Source organism: Mobula birostris, chromosome 11 (genome assembly GCF_030028105.1).
Source record: "Mobula birostris isolate sMobBir1 chromosome 11, sMobBir1.hap1, whole genome shotgun sequence".
In the NCBI taxonomy this organism is placed as follows: Eukaryota; Metazoa; Chordata; class Chondrichthyes; order Myliobatiformes; family Myliobatidae; genus Mobula; species Mobula birostris.
This window is the reverse complement of record NC_092380.1, coordinates 110,873,659-110,890,446: the sequence shown is the minus strand read 5'-3', so window position 1 is coordinate 110,890,446 and position 16,788 is coordinate 110,873,659. Positions and strand designations below refer to the sequence as shown.

At 45.7% G+C, this 16,788-nt stretch overlaps 1 protein-coding gene across 1 annotated transcript in view; it reads right to left on the bottom strand.

Moving 5' to 3' along the window:
* Positions 1 to 7,361, bottom strand: part of LOC140205308 (spondin-1-like) — a 346,180-nt gene extending 338,819 nt beyond the window's left edge. The window contains exons 1-2 of the mRNA XM_072272839.1: positions 7,100 to 7,361; positions 5,930 to 6,036 (exon numbers count right to left, since the gene is read on the bottom strand). Coding sequence (XP_072128940.1) covers positions 5,930 to 6,036; positions 7,100 to 7,301 — 309 coding nt within the window. The 5' untranslated portion in view covers positions 7,302 to 7,361. The remainder of the gene's footprint in view (positions 1 to 5,929; positions 6,037 to 7,099) is intronic.
* Positions 7,362 to 16,788: the final 9,427 nt, after the last annotated feature.

Sequence of the window (16,788 nt, the reverse complement as noted above, 5' to 3'; positions counted from 1 at the left end):
GCTCAATGAATTGGTCTCCTCATCTATGTTGGATTTCACCAATATCCAGGAGGTCACACTGGGACACTGTGTACAGCAGATGACCCAACAAACTCGCAGGTGAAACGTCACCTCAGCTGGAAGGACGGTTTGAGGCCCTGAATGGTAATTGAGAGAGAAGGTACAGGGGCAGATGTGGCACTTGTTCTGCTTACAAGGATAAGTACCAGGAGGGAGATCAGTGGGAGGTTTCAGAGGATAAGGGATTTGTGCAGGGAGTGATTCCTGCGGAAAGCAGAAAGTGGGGTGCAGGGAAAGATGTGCTTGGTGGTGGGATCCCATTGAAGGTGGTGGAAGTTACGAAGAATTATGCGCTGGAAGCAGAGGCTATTGGGGTAGTAGGTGAGGACAAGGGGAACCCTATTCCTTGTGTGGCAGTAGGAGGATGGGCTGAGGGTAGGTGTGCGTAAATTGGAAGAGATGCGGGTGAGCACAGCATTGATGACAGAAGAAAGGAAACCCCTTTTATTTGAAGAAGGACATGTCAATTGTTCTGGAATGAAAAGCCTCATCCTGAGAGCAGATAAGGCAGAGATGGAGGAACTGAGTAAAGTGGACGGCATTTTTACAAGTGACAGTGGGGGAAGAGGTATAGTTCAGAAAGTTGTAAGAGTCAGTGGGTTTATGAAAGGTATCAGTAGATCGAGAGATTGAAAAAGGGGAGAAAGGTAGACTGGGAGATTGATTCATTGAGCACCCTCGCTCCGTCCACCACAGAAAGCGGGATTTTCTGGTGGCCACCCATTTCAATTCGACTTCTCCCTCCCATTCCAACATGTCAGTCCATGACCTCCTGTACTGCCGGGATTAGGTCACACTCAGGTTGGAGGAAGAACACCTTATATTCCATCTAAGTGCCTCCAATCTGATCTCGAATTTCTGGTAATTGCCCGCTCCGCCCCCTTCACCATTCCCACTCCTGTTTCCCTCTCACACCTTCTCTTCTTACCTGCCTATCATCTCCCTCTGGTGCTCCTCCCCCTTCCCTTTCTTCCATAGTCTCCTGTCCCCCCCCATCAGATTCCCCCTTCTAAAGCCCTTTATCTCTTTCACCAATAAACCCCACTCCTTACCCCTCTCCCAGTTTCACCTATCACCTACTACCTTGTACTTCTTCCTCCCCTCCCCCCAACTTCTTACTCCCACTTCTCCTCTTTCTTTCCGGTCCTGATGAGGGGTCTCGACCTGAAATGACAACTCTTTACTCTTTTCCATTGATGCTGCCTAGCCTGCTGAGTTCCTCCAGCATCTCATGTGTGTTGCTATGGTTCTGAATGTTATTTGCTTACTGTTATTGCTTGTACGATTTGTTTTTTCTGCACACTTGGTGTTTGACAGTCTTCTTTTTTTAATGGATTCTATTGGGTTTCTTTGTTTTGTGGCTGCCTGCAAGGGGAAGAATCTCAAGATTGTATATAGTATATATACTTTGATAATAAATGTATTTGAACTTTGTACCTGCCTCAACTCTTCCTCCAGCAGCTCACTGCAAATACAAACAGCAGTTTAACTAATGACCTGGTATTCAAAACCCAATCATGGCAGCTAAAAAAGTTAAATACAGTCAATTAAAGTTTTCAGATTTGAAAAGAATAACCTCAATGAAACCACCAGCCTGTTCACCAATGCTATTCAAAAGGGAGGACATCTTCTGTCCTGACCCGGCCTGATCCACATTTGTAAGTATGTTTTATTTGTTTAATATTATCACATGCACAGGTGTATGGTGAAAAACTTTGTTTTGCATGCCAACGAGATAGATCATTTCATCACATCAGTGCATTGAGAGATAAACAATTATCCTGGGCCTCAGGTCCCACACCACCAGGTTCAGGAACACTAATAACCCTACAACCATCAGCCTCCTGAACCAGTGAGAGTAACTGCACTCACCTCAACTCTGAACTGATTCCACAACCTACAGACTCACTTTCAAGGGCTCTGCAACTCATGTTCTCAATATTATGTTTATGTGTGCATTTATTTATTTATTATTTTATTTGTATTTGCACAGTTTCTCTTCTTTTGCACAATCCTTGTTTGTCAGTCTTTGCCTGCAGTTTTTCATTGATTTTATTGTATTTCTTTGTTCTACTGTAAATGCCCGCAAGAAAATAAATCTCAGCGTGGTATATGGTGACATATGTGTAGTTTAATAATAAATTTAGATTGGACTTTGAGCGCAGAATGAAATACTGCATTTACAGAGAAATGCAGTGCAGGTTGACAATAAGATGCAAAGTTATAATGAGGTAGATAATGAGATCAAGAGTCCATCTTAATCCAGGGGACTGCTCAATAGTGGTATAGAAGCTGGTGGTACGTGCTTTCAGAATTGTGTACCGCCTACCCAGAGGGACTGGCGAGAAGAGAGAATGTCTGGGGTTGGTGAGGTCTTTGATTATGCTGGTAGTGAGGAGAGTGGATGGAGTCCATGCAGGGAAAGTTTGTTGTCCTTGACCCACAGTATTACAGTCAGTCCTTAACTGCCCTCTGAATTAGCAAGATGATCTACTCAGGGACAATAAAGGATGGGTAATAAAAGATGGCTTTTCCTACATACTACAATTATTTTTTTTAAAAAAAGGCTAACGCATTCTTTCCTTAGGAACTGCAAACACTAAATTTGCAGAGCATTATACACACAGCGGCCACTTTATTAGGCACACCTGTACACCTGCTCGTTAATGCGAATATCTAATCAGCCAATCATGTGGCAGAAACTCAATGCATAAAAGCATGTAGACATGGTCAAGAGGTTCAGTTGTTCAGACCAAACATCAGAATGGGGAATGTGATCTAAGTGACTTTGACTGTGGAATGATTGTTGGTGCCAGACAGGGAGGTTTGAGCATCTCAGAAACTGCTGGTCCCCTGGGAATTTCATTGTATAACAGTCTCTAGAGTTTACAGAGAATTGTGTGAAAATCAAAACTCAAATAACCATGTGTTATAATAGCGATGAACAGAAGAGCATCTCTGAATGCACAACATGTCAAAATTTGAAGTGGATGGACGACAGCAACAGAAGACCACAAGCGTACACTCAGTGGCCATTTTATTAGGTACAGGAGGTACATAATAAAGTGATCATGGAATGTGTAAACATTGCTGATCGCTACACTGCTGTTTTGATGAACACTGATTAATAGCACTGCAATCAAATGAAACTTTCCAGGTGTTCAGAATATTTAATCGTTACTCTGATTTGAGATAGATTAGCAAATAACAACTCAGAACAGAACGGGTCTTGAGACAGAAGGGGACCCGAGGCAGAGGGAGTCGGGGCAGAAAGGGACTTGGGGCAGAGGGGGACGGGCTGATGGGGACTTGGACAGAGGGGGATCTGGGGCAGAGGGTGACCCGGGGCTGATGGGGACCCAGAGCAGAAGGGGACTCGGGGCAGATGGGGACCCGGGGCAGATGGGGACCCGGGGCTGATGGGGACTCAGGTACAGGGGGATCCGGGGCAGAAGGGGACCCGGAGCAGAGGGGCACTCAGGCAGAGGGGGACTCGGGGCAGAGGGGGATCCGGGGCTGAAGGGGACCCGGAGCAGAGGGGGACTTGGGGCAGTGGGGGACCTGGGGCAGATGGGGACTCAGGTAGAGGGAGATCCGGGGCTGATGGGGACTCGGGTAGAGGGGGATCCGGGGCAGAGGGGGATCCGGGGCAGAAGGGGACCTGGAACAGAGGGGAACTTGGGGCAGAGGGGGACTTGGGGCAGAGGGGGACTTGGGTAGAGGGGGACCTGGGGCAGAGGGGGACTCAGGCGGAGGGGGACTTGGGGCAGAGGGGGATCCAGGGCAGAAGGGGACCCGGAGCAGAGGGGGACTCGGGGCACAGGGGGACTCGGGGCAGTGGGGGACCCGGGGCAGAGGGGGACCCGGGGCAGATGAGGACTTGGGGCAGATGGGGACTTGGGTAGAGGGGGACTCGGGCAGAGAGGGACACGGGGCAGAGGGGGACTCGGGGCAGAGGGGGATCCGGGGCAGAAGGGGAAACGGGGCAGAAGGGAAAACGAGGCAGAGGGGGACTTGGAACAGACATACTCTGAAACCTGCCAAGTATTGAACCCATTTAAATTCTGATAATCCAAAATCATTATGATGTTAAAAATGTTTTTGGATTATCCAATCACTTGAATTAAACAAAATAAATACCAAGGAAAAGAGGATTTTAATGTCTTGAAAATGAATTAGCTGATAATTTGAAATGAACAGGATTATTTTGGTACAATCTACAAATAGCAGTGCCCAGGCTGACAGGGCCGTTAGCCATATAATACATGGGAACTAGAGAATAAAGAGAATCCATTCTAAATAAAGACAGTATTGGATTGTGTATTTTATGTTTGCTCAATAATAATCCAATTTGAAACTATTTAATCTTTCTGAAGGTAAACATGGTAAAATGGTAGTTCACTATATGGGTGATTCAAGGAAGTAAGCCTTCCGGTTAATTGTGGATGTGGATGAAAATGTGGTCCTAGTTTAGAAATTTCATTTTGAAATGATTTTCAACATTGTTTTCGCATTCTGTTTTCTTCATCTTCACAGCAATGTCATTTGTGTACACACTCAGATCTCATTTACAGGCCCTTTCACCAACACACACTTACACACACTGCAATTTTGCACATACATTCTATTCTCTTGCACACACACACACACTACCTGCTCGTACATGAGAATCACATATACATTCTATTGTATACACGCCTTACACAAACACACTTACATATACGCATACACTACTCTTACACTCTAGTTTACTTCTACATACTCTACCCACACAAAGCTCTATTCTCTCTTTGTTTACACACTATTCTCTCACGTGCAAACACACCACTTACACACACACTCAATTCCATCTCACACACTCGATTTTCTCTCTCACACACTTAAACCCACACACACTCTATTCTCTAGCGCATACAGGTGTGTGAATGGGCAATGCCATACTGTCTCACTCTCGAAAACCCATACATACTATTTGTTACATACTAACTGAAACATGCTCACTGACTCTGAATCAGAGACATACACACCTATTTATTTAACTAAAATTTGTATCAAAAAAATGTTAAGATTAACTTGCTACATGTTGTTCACTGTTACAAGTCCCAGTCGTGCTCATGCACAGACACACACACACATACACACACAACTGGAAGATGAAGACAAGACAAACCTCCAAGGCATCATTCGGATATAATTATAACGCTGGTTGACAGAAAAATGATCAACTCAGTGTGAGAGGTTAACACAGAGATGTGGTGTATGTCGTAGTCCCAGGGGAGGAGGGAGTGGAGAGAACAAAGGGGAAGAGAAGGGGAGGTGAGGGTGGAGAGGGTGAGGAGTGAGGGTGTGGAGTGAGGGAGGAGAGTGAACATGGGGAAGTGAGGGTGGGGGAATGAGGGTGGGGAAGTGATGGTGATGGTGAGGGAGGGGAGTGAGGGTGAGGGTGCAGAGTGAGCATGGGGAAATGAGGGTGGGGGATTGAGGGTGAGGGAGTGAGGCGAATGAGGTGGGGAGTGAGGGTGGGAGAGGGAGGTGAGGAGTGAGGGTGGGGGAGTGAGGGTAGGAGAGTGAGAGTGGAGGAGTGAGGGTGGGAGTGAATGTGAGGGTGTGGGTGGGGAGTGAGGGTGAGGAGTGAGGGTGGGAGTGAACATGAGAGTGAGGGTGAGGAGTGAGGGTGAGGATGGGGGAGTGAGGGTGGGAGAGTGAGAGTGGGGGAGTGAGGGTGGGAGAGGGTGGGAGTGAACATGAGAGTGTGGGTGGGAAGTGAGGGTGAGAGAGTGTGGATGGGTGGGCAGTGAGGGGAGAAGTGAGGGTGGTGTGGTGGGTGGAGGAATGAGGGAGGTCTGATCGATGTTCCTTGTGATTCTACCTGAAAGTTCCCAGCGTAATCCTCCTCCCTGTGTCCATCCGCGCCGTCCCGTAGAGCAATGAGGGTGAATCCGCGGAAGTAGGAGGGCACCGTGGCCGAGAGAGTGACTGGAATGAGAGGGGGAAAAACATGGAGATGATCAGCTTGGAAAACCCCATACCACCTCTTCAAACTTAGCAAAAAGATTTCATGTGTCCTGTCGGTAACCCCGCGCAGTTCACAGTAAAAGAAGGGATTTATGTTCGGAGGAACGTGGTGACAAATAGCTTGGTAGCATTGGCAAAGAGGGAAGCACAGAAAGACACACACACTGTGAGAGTGGCGCAGTCCCATGGGGAGAAAGGGACACACAGGGACAGAGAGACAGAATCTCACACAGCTGCAGAGAGAGACAGTTACACTTAGAGGGAGGGAGAGGGTGAAGGAGAGGGGTGATTACAAACATACAGTACATAGAGTGAGTAACATTGAGAGGTAGACGGGCATAATTACAGAAAGAGGGAGGAAAGAGACAGTTCCACACTTACAGTGGAAGAGAGAGGGGATTGTGCGTGTCACACACACACACACACACACACACACACACACACACACACGCAGGGGAAGACACATTTGTCACAGAGTAAAACGACAGTTTCGCACATAGAGAGGGAGATAAAAAGAGAGAAAGAGTTACATTTTCATGGAGGGAAGAGAGGCACACAGTCCCACGGAGAGAGGGAGTCCGACACGCACACACACAACATCACAGACAGAGTGAAAGTTACTTACACACATACAGTGTCACTCAGAGTAACAAAGACACACACAGAAACAGTTATTTACAGTGTCGCACAGACTAACAAACACGCAATATCGCACACAGAGAAACGGTTACACACATACCGTCACACAGAGAACGAACACACACACGCACACAGTGACTTACACACTCACAGTTACTTACACATTCACACATATGCTCAGAGTACCACAGAAAAAAAGTCTCTGTCTCTCTCTCTCTCTCTCTCACACACACACACACACACACACACACACACACACACACACACACACACACACACACAGGGAGACACAGAGAGTCACATACACAGAGGTACGATCCCATGAAGGAGGAGGCAGAGAGGGCTGAGGAGGTTCCCAAGCGCGCACATACACGAGTCCACTCACCGCGATAGGTGCTGCCCGGACTGTAGAACTGGGGGTTGCCCTCGATGCGGAGGCTGAAGCCGGTGTTGCCCTCCCTCCGGCTGCCGGGCGACCTGACGATGCGGCTGCAGTATCCGTCAGCCACAGCACCCTCGTCGTAGAAGGAGGCGACGGCGGCGCCAAGGGCGAGAGAAAGAGCAAGGAAGCGCTGAGCCAAGTGCATGGCGAGCGGAGTCTCTCTCTCTCTCTCTCTCTCTCTCTCTCTCTCTCTCTCTCTCTCTCTCTCTCTCTCTCTCTCTCTCTCTCTCTCTCTCTCTCTCTCTCTCTCTCTCTCTCTCTCTCTCTCTCTCTCTCTCTCTCTCTCTCTCTCTCTCTCTCTCTCTCTCTCTCTCTCTCTCTCTCTCTCTCTCTCTCTCTCTCTCTCTCTCTCTCTCTCTCTCTCTCTCTCTCTCTCGCACTCTCTGCTTCTCTCTCTCTCTCGCACTCTCTCAAACCCCCTCCCCTCGCCCGCAGGCTGATCTGCAAATTGACACACTCACACACAGAGAGACGGAATAGTGTTGCCTACGGAAGCTTCCCTGGTGAAGCTCAGCGAATTTTTGAGGTAATCCCCTCTTCGTGGAAACCGTGCGCATTTAAAAACCTCCCTCCTAGGATGAAGGCTGGATAACGCTCAGTGGCAACTAATTCACATACATTCACACAGTATGTGTGTGTGTGTGTGTCAGGGGGAGGTGGGTAGGAGGCAGGGTGGGTGCACTGGGGCGGGATGGTAAATCAGACCCACGTCAGGCAGCCCCGAACTAATCCCGGCTGATCCCCTCCCCTGATTCACTTCAGCCTCAGACCGCAGCTTGAAGTCCGCGCACAGCTTTTCGACACGTTGGGCAGCCTGGGTCCGCTTGGACAAAAGTTACTGTACTTGCGATCTTGCGACGAGTATTTTCCTTTTTTTTAATCTCTCGCCCCGTGTCCTGACTCTTAAAGAAAGAGCAAGAGGTAGGGGTCAGTCCTGCCCAGCTGGCGGTTTTGTCTGGTACATGCTGTCTGCCCCTATGGGCGTTGGAAAGGATTTGTCAGCGTGTGGAGGTCCGGAGGTCGATAATCTCAGGAGCAGGGCAGTTTGCAGGGAATATAAGAACACAAGAACATAAGAAATGGGAGCAGGAGTCGGCCATCTGACCCGTTGAGCCTGCTCAGCGATTCAATTAGATCATGGCTGATCTGGCCATGAACTCATCTGCACCTACCTGCCTTTTCCCCAGAACTCTTACTTCCCCTACTGTGCAAATATCTGCCCAACCTTGCCTTAAATATTTTTTTCTGAGGTAGCCCCCAATTTAATTGTTAGTAGGTAACTGTAAATATTGGAATATTGGGATCTTGCTATGCATGAGAGGGACTGCTCCCGACGTCTCTTGCTTGGCCAAACTTCGAAAGAAGGACCCTGTTGGGTCGTAGGTGTGTTGATGTTCCGAAGGAGACATGAAAGCTGCCTCAGAAATGTAAATCCTTCTGTCATTTCCAGTGTTCTCCATTATTTATTGTAGTGCCTGCACTGTTTTGTGCACTTTATGCAGTCCTGGATAGGACTGTAGTCTAGTGTAGTTTTTGTGTTTTTTCTTACGTAGTTCAGTGTAGTTTTTGTATTGTTTCATGTAGCACCATGGTCCTGGAAAACGTTGTCTCTTTTTTAATTATGTTCTGTACCAGCAGTTGTGGTTGAAATGACAATAAAAAGTGACTTGACTTGACAAAGGGTCAGTAATATGATAGGCCAAGGGGGCTCCTTCTATAAAATGGAACTGAGATTCTGAGCAACTGTTAAAGTAAGATTACTACAGAGATTATGAGGGATATAGGTTAGGGTATAGATCGGGTAAATACAAGCAGGTATTTTTTTCACTGAGGTTGGGTGAGGCTAGAAGGTGGTAGCTAGAATAAGTGCATGGATGAGAGGGGGAATGAAGAGCTGCGGTCCGGGTGCAGGTCAATGGGACTAGGCACAGTAATAGCTCGGCATGGACTAGATGGGCAGAAGGGCCTGTTTCTGTGCTGTGGTTCTCTCTGACTCTCTGAGATGTTGGTATGTTGATGCATCGCTTAATCTGGGGAGCTGAACCTGTTTTACCTAAAGCAAAGGGTGTCACAGTAAAGAGGAAGATAGAGTCACTGCCTCACCGTTCCAAATACCCACATCCAGTCCTGATCCTGGGCGTAGCCTGTGTGGAACCTCTGCGTTCCACCTCTGATTGTGTGTATTCACACCTGGCTTCTTTCCTCACCCCCAGTAGAGGCGATACTTCATTAGGAGTTCGAGGAATTATGTGTATATATTTCTTACTGTAATTTATAACTTTAAATGATGTGTTCCACTGTACTGCTTCTGAAGAACAGCAAATTTCGCAACGTATGCCAGTGATATTAAACCTGATTGGGATCCTGATGTGTGGGTGGGTAGGTTAAGGCCATAAGACCATAAGAGATAGGAGAGAATTAGGCCATTCAGCCCATTGGGTCTGCCCCGCCATTCCATCATGGTTGATTCATTTCTCTTATTAATCAAAAACCTATCAACTTAGGTGTATGCCTTAAATACATTCAATGACCTGGCCTCCACAACTGCCTGTGGCAACCAGTTCCACAAATTCACCACCCCCTGGCTAAAGAAATTCCTCCTCTTCGCTGTCTAAATGGACATTCCTCTATTCTGAGGCTGTGCTCTCGAGACGCCCACCTCCCACTACAGAAAACATCCTGTCTACATCCACTCTATCTAGTCTGTTTATATTTGATATGTTTTGATGAGATTCCCCTCTTATTCTTCTAAATTTCAGCAAGTACAAACACATAGCCATCAAATGTTCCTCATACGATAACCCTTAACTCCCAGATTCATTCTCCTGACCCTGCTCTGGACCCTCACATATGTCAATACATCGTTTGTTAGATAAGGGTGTCTAGAATTGCTCACAATACTCCAAGTGAGGCCTCACTAGTGCCTTATAAAGCTTCAACATTACATCCTTGCTTTTATGTTCTAGTCCTCGTGAAATGAATGCCAACATTGCATTTGTCTTCCTCACCACAGACCTAACCAGCAAATTAACCTTTAGGGAATCCTGCACAAGGAGTCTCAAGTCCTTTTGCACCTGTTTTTCAAATTTTCTCCCCATTTAGAAAATAGTCTATGATTTTACTCCTTCTAACAAAGTGCATGATCATACACTTCCCAATGCTGTATTCCATCTGTCACTTTGCCCATTCTCCTAACCTGCCTAAGTCTTTCTGTAGCCTCTGTACTTCCTCAACACTGCACATCCCTCCACCTATCATCGTATGAGCCACAAAGCCATCAATTTCATCATTCATTGATATGTAACATAAAAAGAATCGGTCCCTACACAGACCCTTGTGGAACATCACTAGCCACTGGCAACCAATCAGAAAAGGCTCCCTTTATTTCCACTCCTTGTCTCCTGCCAATCAGCCAGTCGTCTATCTCTGCTAGTATCTTTCCTGTAACACCACGGGCTCTTATCTTGTTAAACAGCCTCATGAGTGGCACCTTGTCAACGGCCTTCTGAAAATCCAAATACACAATATCAACCAATTCTACTTTGGCTATCCTGCTTGTTTTTTCTCCAAGAATTCCAACAGATTTGCCAGACAAGATTTTCCCTTGAGGAAACCATGCTGACTATGGCCCATTTTATCATGTGCCTCCAAGTACTCTCAAACCACATCCTTAACAATTGAGTCCAACATCTTCCCAATGTCTGAGATCAGACTAACTGGCCTATAATTTCCTTTTTTCTGCCTCTCTCCCTTCTTGAAGAATGGAGTGACATTTGCAATTTTCCAGTCTTCTGGAACCGTTTCAGAATCTAATGATTCTTGAATGATCTTTACTAATGCCTCCACAATTTCTTCAGCCACCTCTTCCAGAACTCTGGGGTGTACACTATCTGGTCCAGGTGACTTATCTACCTTCAGACCTTTCTGTTTCCCAAGACCCTTCTCCCTAGTAATGGTAACTTCATACCCTTCATGACCCTGACACCTGGAACTTCCAACATACCTCTAGTGTCTTCCACTGTGAAGATTGATGCAAAATACTTCTTCAGTTCATGCTCTATTTCGTTGTCCCCCATTACTACCTCTCCAACATTGTTTTCTAGCAGTCTAAAATCCACTCTTACCTTTCTTTTACACTTTACATATCTGGAGAAAATGTTGGTATACTCTTTAATAGCTTACTTTCGTATTCAATCTTTACCTTCTTAATGACGTTTTTAGTTGCATTTTGTAGTTTTTTAAAGGATTCCCTATCCTCTAACTTCCCATTAATTTTTGCTCTATAAGAAGCCCTCTCTTTGACTTTTATGTTGGCTTTGATTTCTCTTATTAGCCACTGTGGTACCATCTTGCCTTTAGAATACTTCTTCTTTGGGATGTATATATCCTGTGCCTTCCAAGTTGCTTTCAGAAATTCCATCCATTGCTGCTCTGCTGTCATCCTTGCCAGTTTTCTTTTCCAATCATTTCTGGCCAACAGCTCTCTCATGCCTCTGTAATTCCCTTTACTCCACTGTAATACTGATACATCGGACTTTGGCTTCTCCTTTTCAAATTTCAGGGTGAATTCGATCACATTATGATCAATTGCCCCTCAGGGTTCTTTTGCCGGAAGCTCTGTAATCAATTCTGGTTCATTGTAAACACCTAATCCAGAAAAGCTGATCCCCCAGTGATTATGAGCTGCTCTAAAAATCCATCTCGTATGCATTCTACAAACTCCCCCTCTTGGGATCCAGAACCAACCTGGTTTTCCCTATCTACCTGCATGTTGAAATCCCCTGACTTTTGTAACATTGCCCTTTGGCATGCATTTTCTATCTCCCATTGTAATTTGTAGGCAGCTTCCTTACCACTGTTTGGGGGTCTGTATACAACTCCCATCAGGGTCTTTTTACCCTTGCAGTTCCTTAGCTCTATCCACAATGATTCAACACCTTCTGACCCTATGTCACCTCTTTCTAATGATTTGATGTCATCTTTTACCACCAGAGCAATGGCACCCCATCTGCCTTCTTGCCTATCCTTTCGATACAATGTGCATCCTCCAGTGTTCAGCTCCCAACTATGACCTTTTTCAATCATGACTCAGTGATTCTACCTCATTCTGTATACTGCATGCATTCAAATATAACACCTTCAATCCTGTATAAGTCATCCTTTTTGATTTTGTCCCCATGTTACACTACAACTCATCCCATTAACTGCAATTTTGCCCTATCATCTGCCTGACCTTCCTGACAGTCTCACTGCACACTGCATCTCGTTGTCTACCAACAGCCCCATCCTTAGTCCTATCACTGTAGTTAATTGCTATAAATTCTCTGAAGTGGGTTGGTAAATGCACAGGAGAGATGGTGGACATCTGGGAAAGATAATAATTTGTATAAACAGCAGAAATTAAGAGGGCAAAGGTGATGATGAGATTGCTCTGCCAAAAGCTAAAATGGACATGATGTTCTAATCATACCCATTACAAAGAAAGCATGCAGCGCATCTACTTTCTTAGAAGTTTACGAAGATTCAGCATGTCATCTAAAACTCTGACAAACTTCTACAGATATGCAGTGAAGAGTATATTGACTGACTGCATCACAGCCTGGTGTGGAAGCACCAATGGCATAGAATGAAGAAGTTTACAAAATGTAGTGCATCAGGGGTAAAGACCTCCCCACCATTGAGCATATCCTCACAGAGTGCTGTGCAGAAAAGCAGCATCCACCATCATACTCATAGTCATACTTTATTGATCCCAGGGGAAATTGGTTTTCATTGCAGTTACACCATAAATAATAAATAGTAATAAAACCATAAATAGTTAAATAGTAATATGTATATTATGCCAGGAAATAAGTCCAGAACCCGCCTATTAGCTCAGCATGTCTGACCCTCCAAGGGAGGAGTTGTAAAGTTTGATGGCCACAGGCAGGAATGACTTCCTACGACGCTCTGTGTTGCATCTCGGTGGAATGAGTCTCTGGCTGAATGTACTCCTGTGCCCAACCAGTACATTATGTAGTGGATGGGAGACACTGTCCAAGATGGCATGCAACTTAGACAGCATCCTCTTTTCAGACACCACCGTGAGAGAGTCCAGTTCCATCCCCACAACATCACTGGCCTTACGAATGAGTTTGTTGATTCTGTTGGTGTCCGCTACCCTCAGCCTGCTGCCCCAGCACACAACAGCAAACATGATCGCACTGGCCACCACAGACTCGTAGAACATCCTCAGCATCGTCCGACAGATGTTAAAGGACCTCAGTCTCCTCAGGAAATAGAGACGGCCCTATCAGGGAACCCCGCCACCTAGGACATAGTCTCTTCTCACTGCTGCCATCAGGAAGAAGGCACAGGAGACTCAGGACTCACGTTGCCAGGTTCAAGAATAGTTATTGCCCCTCAACCATCAGACTCTTGACTCAGAGGGATAAATTCACTCAACTTCACTCACCCCATCACTGAACTGTATCCACAACCTGTGGAATCACTTTCAAGGGCTCTCCATCTCATGTTCTCGATATTTATCGCTTGTCTATTTATTATTATTATTTTGCTTGTTTTTTTTTGTTTCTTTGTATTTAGGGAGGATCAGAGTTACTGAGGATCATGTGTGACTTATCTACTCAGCCCAGCAGAACCATTTCTACTGACAGGAGAAGGGGCAAAGGCAGGTTACTAGCTCCTTAAAACCAGTCGCTTTGGGCAGATATGGCTCATCAGCTGTGGTTAGCAGCTCATCCAATAGAAGGAAAACTCTGATATCAAACCTCCGCTGCCTTGAGGCTATACCCACTCATGGGGAAGGCTTCGGGAGTAAACTCTGAGGGAAAAGTTCCAAGCTAGAGTCCCTAAGGCAAGTCCCGCTTTGCTGTGGATACCAAAATGAATCAGTCTCTGCCATTCCTTTGGGTTCATTAGATGTGCGGAGAGAGAGAGAGAGCTTGCTACAAGGGCAACAGCTTGCTCTTCATACTGTGCTGCCCAAGCTCGCGTATCCAGATAGCGAGAACACAACATCCATGGCTGACCCTGACCAACAGAGGCTTCACTGAGGATGCCCACAGGAAAATGAATCTCAGAGCTATATATGGTGACGTTTGATTATTTTTATAATTGTCTTAATGACCAGTGACATGGATGAGTGACAAAGCGTATCCATGGTTGTCCTTTTCACACAGAGAGCTGTGGATGCCTGGAATGCACTTCCTGGGGAAGTGGTAGATGAAGATACATTAGGGACTTTTAAGAGATATTTAGATAGGCACATGAATGTGAGGAAAATGGAAGGATATAGACATTGTGTAGGCAGCAGGTAGTAGTTTAATTGGCCGTTTGATTACTAATTGAATTGGTTCAACACAACATTGTGAGCTGAAGGGCCTGTTCTTGTGTTGTACGGCTCTAAATTCTATGGTCTGTGTTGGGATATCCCAGGTCGGAGTGGGGGATGTAGGATTGGATGTCCATGTCAACAGGAGGCACGAGGGCCAGGGAGTCAATGTCATCGGAAATGGGCTTGGAGTTCAGGGTCCTGTCATAAGCTTCTCTGAGGGAGTCGATACTGAAGATCAAAGCCTGAAGCTCGATTGGAAGCCCGGGGTTCAAAGCCTGATGACTGGAGACTATAGGCCCGGAGGTCTGCTGCTGGAGTTGAATGACTGTCCGTGTGTGTGGATGGGTAGGAGGAAGGAGAGTGACCAGTTTTGTGGCTGTAATTCTTTTGCCTGTGTTGTGTGTTTGTTGTGCTCTGTGTTGTCCGGCCGAGCATTGTGGACACGCTATGTTGGCGCAGAACGTGTGGCGACACTTGCGGGCTGCCCCCAGCATATCCTTAGGTGTGTTGGTTGTTAACGCAATCAGCTGTGTGTTTTGATGTTTGCCACTTTATTAGGTACACCTGTACACCTGCACGTTAATGCAAATATCTAATCAGCCAATCACATGGCAACAACTCAATGCCTAAAAGCATGCAAACATGGTCAAAGATTAAGTTGTTGGTCAGACCAAACATCAGAATGGGAAATAAATGTGATCTAAGTGACTCTGACTGTTGGTGCCAGACAGGGTGGCTTGAATGTCTCAGAAAATGCTGACCTCTTGGTATTTTCACGCATGGTGTGAAAAACAGAAAAAAAAATCCAGCAAGCGACAGTTCTGTGGGTGAAATGCCTTGTTAATGAGAGAGGTCAGAGGAGAATGGCCAGACTGGTTCAAGCTGAAACTCAAATAATAACCACGCTTTACAACACTGGTGTGCAGAAGAGCATCTCTGAATGCACAACTCGTCAAACCTTGAAGTGAATGGGCAACAGCAGCAAAAAACCACGAGCATGCACTCAGTGGCTACCATATTAGGTACAGGAGGTGTTTGTGATAAATAAGACTAAATCTGAAGTGGTCTTCTTCGGTCTCAAAGCATTTAAGATATTGAGTCAGAATTTGTAAACAGGGCCAGTAGAGGGTGTGTATAAATCAGGGGTGTAAATGCAGCTTTAATTCGCTTTCAGCAGGAGGCGATTTATTTATTTCGCACCAGCAACTTCAAATATGCTGGTCTCTGCAGATGGTAAGTTAGGGAGCAAGCTAACTCAGTGTTGTTTATTTTTTAACAGACAAACCTGTTCTTGTGTGTTTCAACACGACTTAATCCCTCAGGCAAATTTTCTGCTGATAGCCAAGGACAGTCAAATCTATTACTGTGTGGCCGTGGAGAACGAGGATGGGGAGGGGGAGTTAGTTTGAGGGTCATTATTTAAATCACAATTCTTTAATGTAGGGACAGGACACTCAGTTCAAGAATTTGTTTAAAGAAAAACAGTAAATTAGAGTTACATCATCAATTATTTATTCTGAAGTTGCTTTGTGTTGATAGAGCTTGTACACAGACGTTGAGCGTTCAATAAAGCTCCCAATTATCCCGGAACTGGTACATGCAGTAAATCTTCATTCACTCCACTGATTCGTCTCCAGGTCTAAATTCACACTGCATAGGATTAGTACCATTGCCTTAACACTGCTGTGCAGAGGTTGTAAAAAAGTTCTAAAACAAATTTCAAAAGTAAAATCTCTATCAGTGGTGGTTAGCAAAATACGTTTCCGTGCCCATGAACTGGGTTCAATTTCCACTGCTCTCTGTAAGGAATTTGTATGTTTTTCCCCATGACCGTGTGGGTTTCCTCCGGGTGCTTTGGTTTCCTCACACAGTCCAAAGACGTACTGGTTACAGTTCGCTGGCGCCAGAAACATGGTGACACTTCTGGGTTGCCCCCAGCATATCCTCAACAGTGTTGGTCTCTGACACAAACGATGCATTTCACTGTACATTTCAATATGTTCATTGGGGTAACCAGGTGGCGACATGGCCTTGATTGGCAGGAAGGATCTGTTTACCATGTTGTATCACTAAAAGTTATTTAAAATTTATGTTTAGTGTGTGGAATCAGAATCAGGTTTAATATCACTGGCATATGTCGTGGAAGTTGTTGTCATGCAGCAGTAGAACATTGCAATACATAATAATAAAAACTGTGAATTACAGTAAGTATAGAGAAAAAAGATGAAGTAGTTTTCGTGGCTTGAATGTCCACTCAGAAATCTGACGGCAGAGAGAAAGAGGCTGTTCCTGAATC